Source organism: Zonotrichia albicollis, chromosome 13 (assembly GCF_047830755.1).
Source record: "Zonotrichia albicollis isolate bZonAlb1 chromosome 13, bZonAlb1.hap1, whole genome shotgun sequence".
NCBI lineage: Eukaryota > Metazoa > Chordata > Aves > Passeriformes > Passerellidae > Zonotrichia > Zonotrichia albicollis.
The window spans coordinates 12,215,252-12,235,729 of NC_133831.1; the positions used below are offsets into that span (position 1 = coordinate 12,215,252).

General features: G+C 50.7%; 1 protein-coding gene across 1 annotated transcript in view; it reads right to left on the minus strand.

Moving 5' to 3' along the window:
- Positions 1-1,176: 1,176 nt before the first annotated feature.
- The window catches only part of LOC102068055 (hydrocephalus-inducing protein homolog), a 55,935-nt gene continuing 36,633 nt past the window's right edge, over positions 1,177-20,478 (minus strand). Inside the window, exons 31-57 of the mRNA XM_074551250.1 lie at positions 20,063-20,267; positions 19,491-19,575; positions 17,904-18,561; positions 17,331-17,411; positions 16,645-16,841; positions 16,297-16,479; positions 15,957-16,076; positions 14,558-14,717; positions 14,281-14,453; positions 13,926-14,124; positions 13,132-13,231; positions 12,467-12,566; positions 11,826-11,994; positions 11,377-11,615; positions 10,988-11,060; positions 10,166-10,370; positions 9,504-9,730; positions 8,767-8,918; positions 7,628-7,820; positions 6,965-7,073; positions 6,169-6,417; positions 5,683-5,825; positions 5,108-5,329; positions 3,770-3,930; positions 3,169-3,260; positions 2,234-2,585; positions 1,177-1,472 (exon numbers count right to left, since the gene is read on the minus strand). Of these exons, the coding sequence (XP_074407351.1) occupies positions 1,334-1,472; positions 2,234-2,585; positions 3,169-3,260; positions 3,770-3,930; positions 5,108-5,329; positions 5,683-5,825; positions 6,169-6,417; positions 6,965-7,073; positions 7,628-7,820; positions 8,767-8,918; positions 9,504-9,730; positions 10,166-10,370; positions 10,988-11,060; positions 11,377-11,615; positions 11,826-11,994; positions 12,467-12,566; positions 13,132-13,231; positions 13,926-14,124; positions 14,281-14,453; positions 14,558-14,717; positions 15,957-16,076; positions 16,297-16,479; positions 16,645-16,841; positions 17,331-17,411; positions 17,904-18,561; positions 19,491-19,575; positions 20,063-20,267 (4,986 nt within the window). The 3' untranslated portion in view covers positions 1,177-1,333. The remainder of the gene's footprint in view (positions 1,473-2,233; positions 2,586-3,168; positions 3,261-3,769; positions 3,931-5,107; positions 5,330-5,682; positions 5,826-6,168; positions 6,418-6,964; positions 7,074-7,627; positions 7,821-8,766; positions 8,919-9,503; positions 9,731-10,165; positions 10,371-10,987; positions 11,061-11,376; positions 11,616-11,825; positions 11,995-12,466; positions 12,567-13,131; positions 13,232-13,925; positions 14,125-14,280; positions 14,454-14,557; positions 14,718-15,956; positions 16,077-16,296; positions 16,480-16,644; positions 16,842-17,330; positions 17,412-17,903; positions 18,562-19,490; positions 19,576-20,062; positions 20,268-20,478) is intronic.

A 20,478-nucleotide genomic window follows, 5' to 3' on the forward strand; every position in this document is an offset into this window, starting at 1 on the left:
ACACCATTCTGATAGAGGTGGACCTGATTGGTCTTTTAATCAACACCTTGTCACACCATCTGCTAATTATGAAGACACCCTCTGGTAAACATCTTATGAAAAAACAACTCTTCAAAGCACCAGCTGTAATTGCCTGCAATAATTTCTGAGATGTAAGTCATTAGTTTCAGCTCTACCTTCGCAGATTAGGTAACCCAAGTAATATTCCACTGGGAGAAATTCCTATGACCTTTCTTGGAGCAGTTCTGATCCGTAAGAATGCTAATCTGGTTTCAATCATTAATTTGGTAATATGGTTCTTAAGGACAGCATTCATTCTCTCCACACATCCAGAGCTTTGAGGGTGCCATGGGGTATGGAATTTCCAATTTATGTCTAATACAACACATAAAACGTAAAATTTTTGAAGTAAAGTGTGTTCCCTTACCTGAGTCCATTCTTTCAGTTATTCCATATCTGGGAATGATTTGTTCTAATAGCATCTTAGCCACTTTGGAGGTAGTTGCAGTTGAGATGGCAAAGGCTCCCAGTGGGTGAGGTGATCAACTGTTCCAAGAAGATATTTCCATCTCTGTATTTTGGGGAACTCAGTCTAATCTATTTGCATATTTTGAAAGGGTCTAAAGCCTAGGGCTCTTCCCTCACTGGGGTGTTTTCTCATCACTTATTTATCTTTGAACAACTTCAACATTGTCCAGTCACTATTTGGCTAGTGCATTAGAGAGTCCCTCACAGCAATAAGTTCTTCAGAATTGATCATACAGTGCTTGAGCTCTCCAGTGCATTCCTTGGTGTAGCTTAATTAGAATTCCTGTAGCAATTGCTTTATTCACTATTTGCCTCCCTTTCCTGCCAGCTGTGACTGGAACTATACCAAAGGGAAAGTGCCTGCAGCCAAAGGAAGGCTGTGGTTGGGTATCTACTTCTGTTTGTTGTTGCTGCCAGCGCTGCTGTTTGTTTGCCTTGTTGTACATACTGGCAAAGAACTTCTCCCATATCTTTGCCTGAAAGCCCCTTCATTTCAAAGTTATAATAATTTGGAGAGGAGGAGGTCACATTCTCCATTCCAGACAGGTCCCACAGACACCTGTCTTTCAAACCAAGACAAGCTGACAGTTAACAATTTATTAACAATTGTTTATTAACAATTAATTGTTGAAAATGAATTATTGTCAATCTAATAAACAGTTATGTAGGTGATTTAAGGTTGGTCTTCACTGGAGCTCGGAAGGGTAGCTGCAGAGGTCTCTGGTGAAGGGTGGAGACCAGCAGCAGCAGAAGGCACGATGTTGCTGCCTCCTGCAGGAGCTCCAGCTGACACAAATGCTGTCCCTCAGGTGCTGCTTTCCAGAGCACCTGATCCTTGGCTCCCTGGCCTTTCTCCGTCGGCCCTACCAAGAATCTTCTGCTCCAAGGCTCTGCCTTTCACAGTCACCTGCCTCATCTTCTCAGTTGGATTCAGGTTAGAAATTCTAGGAAGAAGGGGACTGGTATTAGCCAGACAAACATTCCCAGCCAGTTGCTCTGCAACTCGCAGAGCAAGTTGCACAGTGTTGCATCCTGTCTGTGCAAGCAGCAAGCAGCAAATGAAACAACTGCACTCGCTGTGTGGAGGCTGCAGAGGTGCAAGGGCAGGACCATGACCACTTAAGTGCCTGGGACCAACTACAGCACACAGGGTTCCATGCAGAGAAGCAGGCCTTGCTTGTCTCAAAAGGAAGCAGAGCTAGGGACTTGCTGGTTCCTGATCTCCCAGATTTTGCAGCCTTCCAGCAGCGTGATGTTTCATACAGTGTCTTTTCCCAGTGTCTCCCTCCCAAGGCCAGATGATGATCTTTCTGTGCTCCTGTGGGTGTTTGTGCTGCCTCTCTGGGGCTGCCTGACTCCATGCCCACCTCCCCATCCCAGTCAGAGGGACTGAAGGCAGGGTGTTGGGGGATGAACCAGGCTGTGCTTGGTGGTGCCCAGCATTAGGACAAGAGGCAATGGGCAGAACCTGAACAGGAAATTCCAGCTGAACCTGAGGAAGAACTTCTTTCCTGTGCAGGTGCCAGGTTGCCCGGAGAGGGTGTGGAGTGTCCCTCACTGGAATTATTGCAGAGCCCTCTGGACACAACCCTGTGCCAAGTGGGACCAGATGACCTACTGGGGTCCTTTCCACCCCGTTCCACCCTGTGATCACCCAGTGATACTCATCAGAAACATGAGTTGGCGAGGGCTGGATGTTTCTCACCTGCACAGCAGGGTGGTCTGGAACATCCCCGCGCACTTCGGGGAGAACTGCACTTGAAAGGCCTGCTTCTGGCCAGGAGTGATGATGCCGTGGTAGGGCTTGATGGAGAACAGTGGCAGGTCATAGATGGCATCTGGGAAGATTTCCAGGGCGGAACCAACGCGCTTTGAGTTGCGCAGCTTCTTGGGATGGTCCTGCTGCTCGAACTGCTGCTGCTTGGAATCCTGCAGGTGCTTAGCCAGCCGCTGCAGCAGCCGCAGCTCAAAAGCCTGAGTTTCGTGGTCCTGCTGCCACCCAAAACGATGCAGCAGGTTTCTGCAACGCCTTAAAGTTTCAGAGGAGAGGAAATTACCTGCAGAGAGGAGGAGGACACCTTTCAAAGACAAAATCCTGTGCTCCCAGCAGCTCTGCCTCCTGCTGCAGGTAGGTGGGAAAGAGCTGGGATGCACTTGGAGCATCTCTGGCCAAGTACTTTTAGCAGGAAATAGAGCGTCTGGGAGCAGGGTCTCTGTCTGCAGCACACACTCCCATGCCAAAGCAGGAGAGTTGCTTTTAGACAGTGACTTTGCATTTGCCCTGGAGCGAGGAACTGCACACAGACAGTGGCTACAGGTCAGCTCACTTGTAACACCATTGTGTTTCCCAGTCTCAGACTTCTCAAAGAGTCTGAGATGTCCCTGATGTCCCCCTTCCCAGTCCTGACCCAGCACGTGGCTCTCCCCAGAGGCTGGCTCAGCTCCTTTGCAGACCAGAAGTGGCAGAGCAAGAACAGAAGGGGATGAATGGCAGATAGGGGCAAAAACTCTCCAGCTGCAGCTGGGAAGATGCTGATGAAAGTGGATGTGTGGAGAAGGATGAAAAAGCAATTCATGTTTTGGAGTGAAGTGGCAGGGTCTTCTCCCCAGGCTCTCAGCTACCAAGTGAAATGCCCTTACGTGCCAGAGCAGACCTCATCGCTGCTTCACTATCTCCAGCTTCCTCCCAGGAGTATTCCAGGGCTATCTTCCCTGTGTTGTATAGCCTGAAACTGTAAAGCAAGAAGGAGGAATAACAAAAAATTTCCAATAAATATAAAGCAATTAGTACAGTAACATTGTCTGATGGCCTCCTGGTACCACTTTCTGCTGAAGAGCACCTTCTTCCCCAGGCAACCCTGCTGCTCAGACTGCTGTCCTGGGTGGCCCAAAACAGTATTTCCAAGTGTAGATGTTTAAGAGGAAAGGGCCAACATGGTGCCCAGGACATTGAAGCCAAGGGGCTTACTCTGGACTTTAGGTCTTGGTTTGACTGCAAACTTATTCCTGAGCAGCTGAGGACAGGTGACATGCAGTGAGAGCAAACCCATGGCTGCTCTCAGCAGAAAGGTCTGGCAGCCCTGAGGCTCTCCTGACCACCATCTCCTGCTTGGCCTCGTGTGCACGAATAGGGGCCTGTGCTGGCTGGGGCTGGGGCAGAGTTCTGGCACGCAGGCACTGGGCCAGCCCTGGGCAAAAGCAGCTCCCGCTCACAGGGCCCTGCCTGGCCTTCAGCACTCACAAGGCTGTCCTTGTCTGGAAGGGCAAGGTATCCTTGAACTCAACCACGGTTGTGCTCAGTTTGAACTGGGCGTGGGCAACAACAGCACTGAGGTACACCTCAGCCTCCTGGCTGCTCTCCTCCACCACAGTGTGAGCTGGTTCCGGGACTGGCTCAACCACCTGCAAACAGAGGAGGGAGAAATCACTGAGCAGAGCCCAGAAGGTCAGGCTGAGAAGGGAATCTTCTGGCCTCCAAGGTCAGCCTCATAGAAGGACTAGAAAGGACCATTGACTTTTACTTCCCTGGAAAGATGACAAAATTGGGACTGCTCTGCTATGGTAGTTGTTTCTACCCACTGGTCCCAGCACTCACTAGCACAGCTGTTCATATCCCCATGGAGACTATAGGTGTGTTCCAGTCCCTGTCCTTCAACCTTGTAGAGGGACCGGCTTTTTTCCTGTCCCCTATAAATCCAGCAGGTCTCAAAATTAGGGTTAAGTTCTCCTGCTGGAGCTTTGTGGATGGAGAACCTCAAGACTGAAGAGTTCTAGAAAGCACCTTTTCCTTCTTGTCTTAGGAGAAAGTGCTCTCCAGATGTCATGTCTGGAGCAACAGCCACACTGCTGGGAGCTGAGCATGGGCATTTTGGGATGTGAAAGATCTCACTAGGAAAGTCTCCAACTGCAGATGTTCTGATAGAAAAGAGGATGTTTTTTAGAGGCCTTAAAATGGTCCAGAAACTCAGAAAGAACCTTCACCCAAGATGAGTGTGTTTGGCAATAATGACAATAAAAGCAAGAGTCTCTGGAGATGATCCTTCTCTGGACTCCTCCATAGAGTCAAGCAGTGCCTGGGCTATTTTGTGATGATACACCCCACACAATACAGAGACTATAACCAAATTCTCTGGTATCCATGCAGACAAAACATGGACTTCACCAGCATATGCAGGAAAAGTGGATTTCTCTCCACTTTAAAAGAAGAGACAGAGTACAGCAGACTTAACTCCTTGCTTCTGAAAAGGCACCAAATGGGATGAAGAGATTTCTAACACCATAAAATGGGATAAAATCACAAAACATTGTCTCCCATTCAACATGGGCTGCAACACTTGTGCTTGTGGCACAGACTGATGGTTTGTGTGTGCCTAAAGGTCTCTTGTCCAAAGGCTTCCCCCTCTTGTGTGAGTGTATCCAGTCACTGTGCATCCACCTCTCCCCTGGACTGCACTGCTGCTGAGCCTCATGGCTGTGCAGTGTCCAGAGGAAGCAGGAGCTGCACAGCCAGCAGTGACGCTGTTATGCTGATTCTTTTAGTAAAAGCTGGGTTGCCTTTTTTTGCCCTTTTGCTTCTTACCTTCTCTTTTTTAGGCCACCTGGCTGCTGGGTCTTTCCATGTGGTATCCTTCCACGTCACAGTGCGCATTTGGTCGTCCCAGTCTAGAACCTTCCTTCGTGGCAGCTCAAAGTTGATCTTGGTCACCTTACATTTCACAAGGTGCCTTCTGAAGGTGACTGGGACATCTGATCGCAAGATCACTGTGATGCCCTTGGCACAGCCAGGATGGAGGTGTCCCACCTAGGGAGAATCAGGGAGACAGTCAAGACTTCCAAACTGGAAGCACTACCAAGGGCAGGACTGACAGCAAAAGCAACTGATGTGGTGAACAGCTGTGCCAGAAATCTGCACCTCAGAGTGGATTTATGTGAAATTTGACAGACAAAAGTAAGAACAAAATGTGCCACCTCCCAAAATACGAAGCCTTGTCTGCAAGGCTGGCAGCCTTTGCCCAGCCACGCCAGGGACTGCATCTCCTCCATGGCACTGGAATGGGCTATCAGGGGCATGTGAGGACTCCTTGCCCTGCCTGCTTCTAGGAACACCAGGGCAGGGCCTGAGCAATGGGGAGAGGCAGAGCAGTGCACGCTCACCTTGGGGGAGAACTGGAATGGGGCGTCTGCATCCCACTCAAAGCGCATGGCCTGCGTAAGGGTGCGGTTGGTGATGGTGAAGGTCCTGCGGCAGCGCTTCCCGACAGGACAGTGCCCAAACTCGATGTGGTTCACTCTGACAGCTGTAAAGGAGGAGAGCAAGCCATGTCAGCATGCAGGGAGCTCCACCTGCCCCCCTCAGGTGCACAGACACCTGCACGTTCAATGCTTCCTTGCTCCAAGCCTTCCTCCCTCTGGAGGGAGTTCCCCAGGCAGTTCCCCATCCCAGCACTTCCAGAGAAACACCCTGACACATCCTTAAGCCAGCGACATGCAGCAAAGCACACACTGCTCTGCGTGCATGGCTGTCATCCCACAGGCCACCAAGTCCCATGGGTGACAGCCCAGGCCTGGCTAGAGGGAGGACACACGTGATCAGACATTGTCCTCCTCCTTGCTCCACCTTGGCAGCCTCTCCTCTCTTACCATCAATGATGTCTTTCCTCAGACTGCTCTTAGCATTCCTCTCCTGGGTGTCTTCCTTTAATCCATCGAGGGTGAATTCGTCGTTGTGGCCTTCACCCACCAGCTCAACCAGGGTCATGCAGATGTCCCCCACTAACAGAGCAATCTTCCCTTCCACACGTTGAGCCAGAGTGGGTTTGAAAATGACCTTAAACTGTGCCGATTGCCCATGACGCAGAAGGACGAAAGTCTGCTTTGGGGGCTTGGTCTCTGCACAGCAATGAAATCAGAGTTAAGTGATACAGCTGTACAGAGGGAATATTTCCATAGGATAAATGAGGAATAAGAGGTTGAAACCAGCTGCCTTCTAAGCACAGGTTCTACTCGCAGTGGTTCCAGACCCTTTTGCTATGTTCACAAGCCTGCCACCTCCAGACACAGCACCACTTAAGCAGCTTAACCTCAGGCTGATGCCCAGGCCTCATTCCACCTTCTTCCAGCCAGCTCCAGCCATATGCAAAGCTCAGCCAAAGAGTGCTTTTGGCTTCTGCTGGCTGGTTGTGTGCTCAAGGGCTGTGTCTGTTCACTGAGGTAGTGACAGTCTCCCACAACTCAACCCACCATGTCTAGAAGAACAGAACAACTTCCTACAACTTCCCAGGAGGAGACCCTGCAAAACATCCCCAGGAAAAGCCTGGGGGACAGAGAGCCCAAAGAATGAAACTAACATCTGGCTGCTGCTCACAGAAGCCAAGAGCAGGGCTCTTTTATCGTTTTCCCTCTGTGCATGATCATACTTCATGGTTAATGAATTTACCGTTTCTGACGGAGTCCTCTTCCATATCTCCAGTGAGGACTGTCTTGAATGTGAAGGCCCTGCCTTTCAAGGAGAACACTCCGTGCTCATCCTCCAGCTGTAACATAAACTGAGAAAAGAGAAGCCAGAGCACAATGATGCTGGTGTGAGTACAGGGTGGCACAGGGACTGACACCACAGTGCTGCTGGTCCCGTATGGGAGCCCAGCACCTCTCCCACTACAAACAGCACTGAGCACAAAAGTGAAGTCAAACCAGCTGAGAAGAAAGGACGTTCAGAGGCATCTGGATAGAGCTGACACAGAACCAAACAGGACAGAAAGTAAGGGGCAGAATGTAATTAAACCCCAACTAAGTTTCCCACAAATGTAGTAAACTGGGATCAAATACAATCTAATGGAACTGGGAAACCACACATGTCCATGAGAACAAAAGGTGACCTGAGAGATGGGGGAAAATACTCCACCACCTTTGTTGTGTTCAACTGAAAGAAAAAAGACTGGATGGAAAATTTTCAAAAACTCTCTTTTTGGAGAACAGATGTCAGTCACTTGCTTAAAAAGAATTTCTGACACCTCTTCCCAGGTCTGCCATGTTTTTTGGGACCCTTCCCCTGTGCCACAAGCACTTGTTGCCAAACCTTCTTTGAGCAGGTCCTCCTTACCTTGACAGGTTTGGTGCCACTGTTACGGAGGACCAGGGGGAGCATCTCGGAATGCTCCAGCTGGAGCCTCTTGAAGCGCAGCACGGCCGTTCCCCTCTTGCTGCGAGCATTTGGGCGCACGACTGTCACCGGCAGCTCCTGCCCCTTCCCACTGATGGTGAAGGTCAGGATTTGGGGTTGAACTTCCACAGAGCTGCAGGGGAGGCGCAGAAACAATTTCAGCTGGCACTAACCCATTTCTCACCGGGCAAGTGAAGCACCAAGGGCCACCCACAGTGTTTTCCCTGCCTGGTGCTCCTGGTGCTGCTGGGGGGCTCCCACAACACAGCCCCCCACCAGCCTCTTCCCAATCCACTCAGGGCCATTCACTAGAGGAATCTGCTCCAAAGAGCCAGAGCCTTCCACAATAGCAGTTAAAAATAATTTCGCTTAATTGAATCATGCAGTGCAGCAGGTAAATAAGGAGGCGCCAGATGAGATATGGCAAATCCCCTGGCTGCAGTGAGATGAGGCTTACGCAACAAGCAAAAGCACAGCACAAAAGCAGTACAAAAGCAACAAGGCAAAAATAAATCATCGTCACAATCAGCAAAGATCGTTCCCAAGAACAGTAAAAGAGCAATTCCTTATTAGCAGTTAGGCTTGTCTTGTTCTGATTCAGCCACTAAATTGCTGAGGAAGGACAGGTCAAAGCCCCAGTTCACAGGTCCCAGGGCAGAGGAACTGCGTTCCTCTTTCATACCAGCTCCAATCACTCACATAAAAAAGCTTAATGAATGCCAGTGAGTCACAGAGGATCACTTAGTTGTACAGAAACAAAGAGGAAAATGTGACTACTGACTTACTGGCACAGATACTGCTTCATCTAAAACTTTGTCCATGGAAACGCCCAGGTCAGCTGCAGCACATCTCAGTAACTTCCAATTGACTATCTAGTATTTCCTTGTCTTGATAGTTCTTCATACAGAATAAACTATCAGCCTAATTTTTCTACTCTAAGAGTTACTCCCAGATCATCTCATGCCAAGTACTCTGCCCAAGGCTACTGAAAGCATTAGAGCTAACAAGAGGCCTGTTCCTTCCCAGTGGAGAGGCAGCGGTCAGTGAGGCCTCCCCCAATATTTCACAGGGTCAGTTACCCTTTGGGGATGACAAGGGAAGCCTTGAAGGTGCAGTTGTAGTTCTGCTTGTCTGGCGGGGTGAAGGTCACCGTAGCAATGGCAGAGGATGAGCCACGAATGGACATCTTGATAGGATCCAGATTGAAAATGTTGTTGATAGGGATTTGTTCCTTGGGGGAACCCAGAGAGCAGTGTTAGGAGAAAACACCTTTCAACATGACACAGTTTAGTCATAAATGCATTACTGAGAACAGCCCCAGACGTTGTGTCTTCCTTCCTCCTTCCCTCGGCAGGCTCCCTCCCTCCCAGGGAATGCTGATCTTGTGCTAAAGCACTGTGTGTTTGGAGTGCTGGCAGCTGCCCCAGCCTATATGGGAGGTGGGCACTGCGTGAAAGCCCCTGTAAACAACTTAGAACTGGCCTTCAAAGAGAAGGAAAAGCCAGGGAGCCTGAGGAAATGCTCTGCTTTGAGCCCTGCCATGTCAGCTCATGACAGCCCCTCTCTGCGTGTGCTTCCAGGAGAGGTTCAGAAGGATTCACTTCTCCCACTGAAGACCCAGAGGTGTGAGCCAAAACCTTGCCCGAGACATGCAGAATTCCACACAACTGTTCCCTGGCTCTGCTGCTCTCCCCTGCAGTTTGACCTGCACTGAGCTACACTAGTCTGGGCCACAGGAAGCAATGCATCTGGAGAACAAAAGAGGCTGTCATCCGGCCCTTAGAGGGCAACCACCACCTTGGCCTCCTGTTCTTACCTCTCCAGGCAGGATGGAGAGGGCCACGTCACATGGCAGACGGCCTGCATTGCAGATTCTGAAATGAGCTTCTGCCTCCTGCCCAACCAGAACCTTGTTGAAAATGAATCTGTTCTCATCTCTGACGAACAGGCCCATGCCTTCCAGCGACTGCAGCTTGTACTCGAGCTCGGTGCTGCTGCAGATCGGGTAGTCCTTGAAGACTGACGTGACATCCTGAACGAGTGCTGTGGACAGAGCAGAGGGATGAGCACAGAGAAGCCTCCCTGACCAGAGGGATGAGCACAGAGAAGCCTCCCTGAGCAGAGGAATGAGCATGGAGAGGCCTCCTTATGAATTTGTCTAGACCCTGCTGGCCTCTCAGAAGCCTTGATAAGCCCTTTCTGCCTGGGTGATTGCTAAACCCAGCCTTAGGTGGGGGAGCTGGCTGTGAGGATGGAACTCAGTCAACCTCAGTCTTAGAGAGCATTGCTTTCCTTTTATTCTTCCATGCATCCCTCTCAGCCTGGGAGGGATGAGTGAAGTGGTGGACTTGAAGAGGGCTGGAACCTCTGAGGATTTTAAGGTGGGACACCAGGGCTAGCATGCCTCTCTATCCAAGCAGCAAGTTTAGGTGCTGATCAGCAGCAGGTGTGACCAAGGGCACAGTGGGCAGTAGGTACCTGGGAGGCAGGACTCGACAATCAGGGTGAAGGGAATGCCGAGGGGATTGTCCTTGGGGTCTCTGCCCATGATGTCGATGTAGAGCTGCTGCTCACATGTCCCCTCCTTCCCTGCCAGGCACTCCACTTTGATCACCTGCAGGCCACATGGCCGGATGGAGCCACAGCAGGGGGACACCGTGAACGCGCCAAGATTGAGGTGACTCTGCAGAAAAAGTTCCAGGAGAGGCTGATGGCTGATAGCTGTGCCTTGAGCACCCCAGTAAAGAGTACGTCCTGCCTTGGCCTCCAGCTGGGCCCAAGCACCCAGTCCCAGGGCAGGGAAGGATGACTTCATGGCCCAAAGGCAGCCCCAGGCTGGGAGCAACAAGCCAAGAGGAGCTGCAAGGCTGTCCCAAGTGGCAGAGAGAAAGGAGTTTGAATCTAAAGAATGAAGGTGGTAGCTTTGATCCTTCAACCTCCAGAGGTAACACCAGAGGGCAGAAATAGCTCTGAGAAATGATAGGAGAGAGGTAGGGGACTGGGAAGAAGAAAAAGTGATGTTGTCTGAGCTCTGTGGACTGGGAGTTCAGTGGCGGATGGTTTTGCTTCTGAGGTGTTCACAGACCTATGCTGGCTAGCAGCTACCAAACACAGGACCTGCTCCCCTCTGTGACCCCATAACTCCAGGTCAGAGCCAGACTACAGGACTGTCAGTGGGACTGAGCAGATACTGGTCTTGCAGACCACATCCCACCCTGTGGCAATGAGCCCCAGCCTGGGCACAGCAGCATCTTCTCACATCCCCTGCAGCAGCACTGCTGGGCAGCAGGAGTCACCCACCTGTGTTGAGAAGCTTGATTCCTTTCCTGCCGAGCGCTTTGTAGCTGATGGAGTAGATTTCCTTTGCTTTGAACTGAGGGGAGAAAGCAGAGGTATCTGTCATGCTGAGCTCCTGTGCCTCAAAGGCCAAAGCTGGCCTTCCTCCTCACAGAGGAAAGCCTTGTGCTCCTTATAGCTTGCAGAGAGCAGCCAGCAGCTCCCGTTGCTGGACTGAGCAGCTCTATCACCAGCTTTGTACTACACATGGGATACTGAGGTGTGTTTTTGCTCCCTCTCCCCAAGCCAGGGATGCAAATGGATGATAGCCCAGGTCCCCTGGCTGCCTGCCACATACCAGCCATGGGGTGCTGCCTCCTCAGACAGGAAGGGTGGTGCAGGGCTTCTCATACCTTTTGCTTTCCAACGCACATGCAAGCTGGGGTGTTTGGCGGATGCAGAATTTGAAATTGGCCATGCCTATGTTCTTGAGCACAACACTCCGGGTCTTCCTGGTGCCCACGATCATGGCTCCGAAGTCGGTGGGTGAGGCAGGTACAATGCTGTACTTGCTGTACTCCGCTTCGGCCGACACCCTCACTGGGATGTTGGCAACAGCCGGGCGTCCTCGACCTGGGCTGGCATCTGCCACCTGTGTCCACAGGAAGGGCTTGGTAAACAATAAAGAGGCCAGCCAGATTCTCAGCTCCACTTAAGAAGCCTCGCAAATGGTGTTGAAAGACTTTGTTTGTGTATGTAGGAGAGAGGATTCTCCAGTTAAAGGCCTCCTTCCATTAGACATCTAGCTTGTTTGCATTCCCAAAACACCATGTGATAACACAGCCTGGCCCAGGCAGCTCACCTGGCAGTACAGGATGGGATTGTTCTTGAGGACCATTTCACTGGTGGGGTGGAAGAGCATCTCAACCTTCTCACCAGGCCGGGAGGCAATCAGCACGCCTGACTGAGGCTCAACAGTGAAGTGGGATGCCAAGTCTTGCATCTTGGGACCTGCACCCTTCAGCGTGAAACTGGGGAGAAAGGGAAGGAATGGAGATATCTGCAGTTAAAAGTACAGGTGCCACCAGCACAGCCAGGACTTTGCATAGGACCAGAAAAAAAAGGGAGAGTCCAGCTCTGCTCAGGGAATCCTGGATCTTGACAGAGAGCAGACAATCACAAGATTCCTGCAAGAAATCTTGAGACTGAAATTTTTCATTCACTCCTTTACAGAGTCTGAGAAAGAGAAAGGAGGCGACCACCAAAACAAGGCAATGAATCTCAGCATTTCAGTGGCTGAAATTTCTGGGGCTCTCCTTTGGGCTCCAGCTGAGCTGTGAAGAACTGCTGGTTTGTGGCTGAATTCTCTGGTAAAATAATTGAGATCAGAGAGCCCAAGTTTTGTATTTACCATGAGGTAGCCAGCATGGAAGCAGGTTCTAGCCATTGACAGAGGGAGAATGAAGGTCTGGGAAATGCTCACTACGAGGCAGCTGGGCTCACCTGTACTCAATGTTGTATACTCCTTTGTTCTGTAGACTCAGGACTTTCTTCACTCTATCCAGGACATTAATGGTTCCAAATTCCAAGCTTCCATCTGCACCTGCAGAAAATCCACAGAGTGAGGACAAACACGGTATTTGTGAGCTGCTGCAGAATACACCAAGTCACAAACAACATGGAGATCTTGGCACAAAACCCTTTTCAGCAAGATCCCATTCTTGAAAGTCTTTTCCAGCTACTTGTCTGCCCTTTCTCTTCTTACTCAAAATATCTGCAGGCTTAGTAGCTAAAGAGTTCGCCTTCCATTTCCTCGCTCCCAAGCACAAATCCAATTACTTTAAATGCTGTGCTGAGTCTGTGGGCATTGCCAACTGCCTGTTTACGTCACTGTTGTTTCAAAGCCCCCAAATCCAATCTGCACATGAAACTGCACACTTCAGTTCAGAGGGGAGAGACTTAAGGCTGTCAGAGTCCTGACAATGCTTTATTCCACGCAGCTTGCAGAGTATGTTCTTTCGGTATCCATGCCTTCCTTGCATGCTGTCCCATCCCATCCCATCCCATCCCATCCCATCCCATCCCATCCCATCCCAGTGCTTTGGGTGCCCACCTCCCAAGGTAATGCAGTGCACCTGGACTGCTTTGTTTGGGAGGCATCCACTGACCTTCAGGCATGTCAATGCTCAGAGAAACTTCATAGACCTCTGCAGAGATTTTGATGTTTTCAGTCTGAAAATTCCCCAGGATGTTTTCTGTATCTGAAACCTGAGGCAGCAAGAAACAAACACTGTTCAGATTATTCTTTTGGTAGACAGCCTGAAAGTCCTTGTCTCTGCTGGCTGCTTCCCCTATGACCTTCCTGGCTTCACAAGCGTTGGTGGACTCCCAGGCTTTGCTAACCTGTTCCTCTCAGGGGCTGCCCCAGTGGGATTCAGCTGCAGTAAAAAAACCTATCAGCCCAACTCTGCTCTCCTGTAGCAGGGAATGCTGCTGCTAAAGCATCCTTGAAAGGCACAGGGTGTAGAGAACAACCACAAGAAGTGTGAGGTGTCTCAGAGCAGGTGGCATTGACAACCCTCTCCAATCACCTAGCTCCCTGTCTGAAATGCAGCCCCTAAACCATGGGGAACAAAATCCCAGGGGGAGAGTTTGTTGCACTATGCAAGAGCTTCAAAGTCCAGGAGGAACGTAGAGATCACGCTGCAGTCCGTACCACCAAAGAACAACCTTCAACCATTCACAGGGACAGGGTGGTTGTGGTACAGGCTCAGGATGCAGTGTCTGCTTATCTGGGGGGATGTGGATGCACTACATGGTCTGGCAAATGCTGTGCAGAGGCAGAAGTTGGGGACACAGCACCCTTGTCTCTCTCAGGTGCAGTTCTTCCTGACTCTGTCCCTAGGAGCACATGGCTGCTCACTGTGCCCTGCTCTGCCAGGCAGAGCACAGTCCCTCTCACCTCTAGTTGCAGGATCTTCTCAATGCTGCCAATGTGCTCAGCCTTGAAATGCAGCGTCACTTGAAACTCTGAGTGGGGATCAAGGATGCCATTATCTTGTGACAAGGAGAAATCCTCAAAAAGGCCACCCAGCCCACGGAGCTGCCAGACCATGGGCAGTAGAGTGTTGTTTTTCAGGACCAAGGTCCTGCTGTCAGCCCTGCAGGGACAGGAAGGCACTTGGCATCAGCTGCTGGATGGTCACACCAGCCTCGCCACTGAATGCAACTTGGAGCAGCTCCATCCATGCCCCAGAAACCAGAGTCAAACCTTTTCTCTTTGTCACCAGTCTTAGAGTGCTTGTGAGATGACTGACCTGTGCAGAAGCAGCTTGTCAAAAGACAGCTGCAGGGGGCTGACCTCCAGCTTCATGTCCACCCCATGGCAGCACAGGCTGAAGACCACTGGCTCCGGGTTCTTCCTAATGGTGCAGATGAGCTTGTCTTCCAGGAAGCCAGGGGAGGTGGGGTATGCCCAAATGGTCAGCTCCTGGACATGGCCCCACAGAAGAAATCAAAGGAGCTCTGAGTGTGAGCAGGAGGAGCAGCCCCTGGGCACTTCAGCAGTGCCTGCTCTACCTGCCCTTCTCCTACCTTCCTCTCCTTTGGTTTCAGGGTCATGCGGCGAGGGTCCGCAACAAAGGTCCTTGTTTTCCAATCTTTCTCAAAAGAGAAGTAGACCTCTATGACCATGGGGGAGCTGTTGAGGATGGTTAGCTTCTCTGAGTTGCCGGGACAGTTCTGGACCTCGTACCTGTCCACAAAAGAGGAAAAGGCTGCAGAGGAGACTGTTGCCTTTGCCACACACCGAGGAGAGCACCGTGTGCACCCGAGGAAGCAGTGCTGGGAGACCCTGCTCTAACAGACAAGTGAGAGAAATGGATCCCAGTCAGAAGCATGGCAAGGATCCTTGCCGTAGTTTATGCCTAACCCCTGAACTTGGTGCCTCCACCACAGAAGCCTGATGATGCTCAGGCCACTTTGAGAGTTTTTAATACAACATAAATTCAAGGGTGCCTAGAAAAATAACAGTACACCAGGCACATGGGTTCCTTCCCCTTCTTTCTTGGGGTGCCTTCCCTGCAGGGTATGAAGAAAGGCTTTTGGAAAAAGAGTTTAGCTAATCTCTTTCATAAAAGTCATGCAACTGCTTTGGATTTCATGGGTTAGCTCAAAGTCTGAGAAAGAAATATAAAGCATCAGTTCCCAAGAGGAATGCAAAGAGATAACAAATGACCCTTCTCTCGTGTGTGGAAATGACTTTGGAGTGAAAGGGTTAAAGAGGCAAACAGAAATCCCAAACCATCCATCAACCTGGCTAAAGATCGTCTGGTTTTTTAAACTATTTAATTTCATTTCCTTGGGTTGTCAAAACAGACCTAACCCTCCAGAGTTCCTATGGGGACAAGAACTTAAATGCTATTAAAAAAACAAGTGACAGTAAAAGTAGAAATACACAATAGCTTCAATGACCATGTGCTTAGGTAGATTTTATCCAGCAGTGAGCATGCAGTGTCATTACAGGAAAATGTAATTCCTGCTGTATGTTCCCCTCAACATCCATTTGCAGGTCAATAATAAAATCTTGTTATAATTACAGATGAATGAAAGTTTTACAAAACCATCTACAGAATAATTGCTTGATCAGGCTACCTGCAGAGCTCAAAGCACTTCAAAAACCACCATAAAGTTCATTTCCTAAGGGGTGAAGCTGAGATGTGGGGGCGGGACAGAAGTTGCCATCTGACACCTTTGGACTGGCGGCAGCACGCGGCTCTGGCCACCAAGGCGGCCACCAAGGCACCCACTGGGTAGGCAGAGCAGCTCCTCCAAGGCTCATTTGCCTCTTATCTGTTCAAGTTCCCATCTGTGGTCCTTCAAGCCCGTGTCTCTCCCAGGACTCTGCCAGGGACTGCCCTGGATTGTGCCACCAGGACAGCATGTCTCTCCAGGCACGTCCAGAAAAGTACAAGGCCCAGCAGGGAGCACATACCACTCTCTTGATTTCCCACACAGCAGTGGTCCAAAGTGGAATTGCTTTGTGCTCTCAACATATTCTTTGAAGATGATTTCATCCTCCTCCATGGTCTCCCTCCAGTGTGGAAACACCAGCCTGGGCAGAGAAAGTGGGGAAGGAGGAGCTATGAGATGCTCCAAGTAGGAAATGTCATCAGAAAGCCATAACCCTTCCTGGTGGCTGAGGTACCATCTGCCTTCCCAGCTCCCAGCACAGGAAGAGGGGCTGGGCAGCCTCAGGCAGCACGATCTGCCCAGCCCTGGCTGTGAGTTCAGGGGCAGCTGTGCTGTGGGAGGCTGCCGGGGCCCAGCCTTACCGTGGGTTCTGGATGATGCTGGGGTACAGGCCGGTGACACTGCAGGGCACCTCGTACTGGCGCTTTGACAGCATGATCTCAAACTTCATTGTCTGCTCAAACTTCCCTGGCTTTTTGGTGAAGAAGTTGACCTTCAGTTCCACCTGACCTTGGGCAGGCACTTTCCACCGGTACCGTTTCAGCCTGGCAATTAAAGAGGAGGCTTCAGACATCACTGAGGAGCAAATGAAGCAAGAAGGGTGCACTCACCATCCCTCAGCACTGGGTTGCTGTGGAGCTGGGGACAATGGACTTTGTTTGGCAAGAGGACCAAGAAGCAGAGGCATCACCTCCTCCTTTGTGGCTCACCTGAGGAATGCTGCAGGGGTTGAGGCTCTTTCCAGCACTTTCGAAGGACTTTGGGATCTTGTTACAGAGGAGTCCTGGGAGCTTTCTGTTCTCTGTGTGGAGATCTGTTTCTCCTTTACAGACCTGACACTGCTGACCACTTTACCCCTCTTTGGCTGCCTCTCAGCAAAACTGCCCTTTGCATGTGGGGCCTTGGCCTAAGGGGAGAGAGAAAAGGGAGGGAGAGGTGAGGCCTGAGACATCCCCGTCCTGGAGAGTAAAATGAGGGTTTGTTCACCAATAGAAGAGAGAATAAATACATAAGTCCACCTGCCCATGGGCTTGGTTTTCCTTATTGGTGCTTGTTTTGCCTAGGATGCCCCTTCTTATGCAAGACCCTCTCCTCAAAGGAAGTTGATGGTTTTAAGTTATTTTTTTCCTTCTTGTCTTACAGAACTGCTCTGTTTCCAGCAAAGTCCCATCCCTGGCAGAAAGGAGACCTGCAGACATGAGGCCTCCCATCACATCTTCACAACCTCTCCACAATGATTCCTTTCCATCCAAGCTGTCCCCATCCAGCCTGGTCCCTGCCCTGGCACCTTCATTGCCAGCACCACTGGAGCACCCACCAGACTGTCTCCCACGGCAGCACCTCCTGGTGCCACAGTAGTGAAGGGCTCCAAACGCTCTGCAGAGCCCAGCCTCACCTCTGGGTACTCCACTATGGAGAGCGCAGCACCAGGGGCAAGGGGAGGGCCGTCAGGATGCAGTCCCACATGTTTCAGCAGCTAAACAGAAGAGAAAATCCTGTTGATACCTCTGTCACCTTCATCCTCACAACTCCTTCTCTAAAGGCACTGAGCTTCTGGCAATGGGGTTTTTGACTTATAGGAAGTACAAGTGCTTTGCTATGCCCAGTGGGGTGAGCAGGCTCCAGAACAGATGCAAGAGCTACAAGCCGGAGCGGGAGAGAAACCTCTCCTGAGTGACTCAGTTGAAGAAAACCATGGCCATGAGCTGCCCTGTCCTGGGGCCGTTTATAATGATTTCTGGCCTGGGAGACTCTGAACAGATGGGATACTTGTACACACAGCACTCCCGCTTCCTGCCCATCTGAGGGATGGTGATAACCTCCCCATTCACATGGGTGCTACAGAGGCATTTTGGAACATCATCAGGGGTCTGGACAAGGCTCTGTGACATTACCACCTGGGGGGGACACAATGCTCCAGGGCCCACAACCACGGCAAGCTCAAGATCTGAGCCTTGCAAGGTTTTACCTGGTCCTCCGTTGGCAGCTTCCCATCCATCAGGATCTCCCCAATCATGGCCTTCGGATCTGTGACCTGGATGTCCAAGCACGGCACCCCGATGTGCTTGTCTCTGACTGCCCCTTCTGCAGCTTTGCTTTGTGTCCTCAGCTGAGATGATTGAAGACTCCTTTGGCCTTCATGTTTTGGTTTAGGCTGCTTCTTCACCTTCTCCTGAGGCTTACTGGTCCTCCAGCCTTTGTTTCCAGCTGCAGGCTGGGACTTGTTTCCCTTTTGGATCACGGGTAACTGCACGGTACCCTGAACCCTGTCCCAGTAGGAGAAAACCTGTGCCATGTCCTGCTGTGATGACTCATAGATCTGAAACCTCAGGATCAAGATCTCAGCTGGGTCCTTGGGGACTTTGGTTTTCCCCTTCCCAGAGGCTTTAGTTCCCCTCTTCTGTGGGGCTTTGGTTCCCCTCTTCTGTGGGGCTTTGGGTGCCCCCTTCTCTGGGGCTTTGGTTTCCTTCTCCTCTGGAGCTTTGATTTCCTTTGGTTTTGCAGGCTGCTTCCCGAAGGAGACAACCTTCTTTTCCTTCTTCGGCTTCCCTTCCTCCTTCTGCCTCTCTTTCTCCTCTAAGGCTTTTGCCTCCTCCTCAAGCTTTTGAGCTGGCTGCTTCAGCTCCCTTCAGCAAAGAAAATAGAAAACATCACTGAGTCCCCACCAGAAACTTGGGCTCACTTGTCCTGGCTGGCCCTGCACTTCATTCCTTGACCCTGAGGCCATGGCAGAATTCATTTCTGTGGATTTTCCTCAACCCACAGAGGCTGGGAACATCCCAAGTGAGGGCATGGGTGGAAGGGGACCTCCAGGACCAGCCAAAACTAAGCCTTGCCATTGTAAGGCCTCAACTGTACCACCTCCCTCTTAAGGCACAGCCAGACACCTCCAGCCCCTGCCAAAGGCTGATCCACCAGCTCTTTGTGCTGATGCCTGAAAAAGCCCTTTGTCTCTTGACTTCCCAGTTTAAAGCAGAGCACAGATTGCTGACATCTGCTTATCTCTCCTACAATTCTCACTCAGCTCATTCAGGGTACAGCCTTCTCCTTAATGAGAATAATCCTATCAGTCAGAAAGCAAAGGCTGCAGGAACTCCTCTCCTGCAAGACAGGCTCTGGTCAGCCAGGTTTCCTGCTGGAACCCAGCTGTGACCAAGCAAACTGTCTGACCAAGTGCTATCTGCCATGGAAACGATTTGAAGCAGCTTCATCTGTCTCCTCTCCATAAAACCAACTTCAGCCTGGGCTGAAAGGAGTCCTGAGCTTGCTTTAAGCAGCCTCCACTCCCATCTCCACACTTTTCCTGTGAGTCCTGAGCTGGGCTGCCTTGCTGGAGCTGAGCTTCTCCTGTGCTTGCCTCCTGCTGCAGCTGACCAGGAGCCTAAAGGACATGAGCTTTTCTGGGTGCTGTCCCACCATAAGGAGAACCAGGAGCTAAGAGAGTGGCCATCCTTCTGGCCTTTGATATCAAATACTTCTGATCTCAAAGTCCTTGGAGCAAGGAAACCCTCCAGGGACAAAACTCCGAGCAGTAACCCATGGAAGGCTTACTCACCCCTCCATCTGTGTTCTCTTCCTTTCCTGTAATGTTTTATCCACTTCTGCTTTCTTCTCCTCAGGGAGGGCATCATACTCATCCACTTGCAAGATGTGCAAGAGAAACAATGAGTGACTGCAAGCAGAGCTGGGTGCTCTGTGTCAGCTGCAAGGATTTACAGCTTTTCCCCACCCAGCCTATCATCCCAGGAGATATTGGGGAGCGCATATCCCTGCTCCAAACTTCAGACAATCCCCCAAACTATGGCTGAGCAGAGAGTTCCTGGGCTTTGCCTGGCTTAAGTGCACCAAGGCTGTGAACAGTTGTTTGTCACTGAGCTACAGCAGCTGGCTCTTGTGCCCAGGATTTAATGTTACAGATTAACATTAAATCTAACATCTCTAACATCTGAGGTCTTTAAACCTCAGACCTCCTGCAACTCTGAGATGAGTGCTAGTTACACTGAGGCAGAAGGTAAAAAGATTAATAAAAACATTTCTTACAAGCTCTGCTGAAAACCCAGATACACAGGGATAAGGTTGAGGCTCGAGATAAGGTTGAGAGAGAAGATTTGAGAGAAGATATCTCACCTTCCTTCTCTCTTTGAGCTTCCTTCTTCTTTCTTTCAGCTTTGTTCTTGGCTTTCCAAGAAGCATAATCCTGCTGCAGGTTCACCACGTAGATATGATGACAGTTCTTGACAGCTCTGAGTACACAGAGCAGAGAAGATTCCAGGCTGCTTGCAAAGAGGCTCTCCAAGCCATCAAAGACCACTCCCTTGTAGCAGTCTTTTTGCTGCAAATAAAGGGAAGAGTAAGTCAGCCATTGCATGCAGGGGCCTCACAGCTGGACAGTAATCCCAGATGTCCCATGGCACCAGCTATCCTTGTTCCAAGTGCAGTAGCTAAGAGCAGCTGGGACCTGTCCTTAGGCTCTGCCAACTAAGGGCAGCTGCAGCTTCCCCCAGGGTTCCCTGCACACAGTCCAGGATCCTCGAGCAGCATGT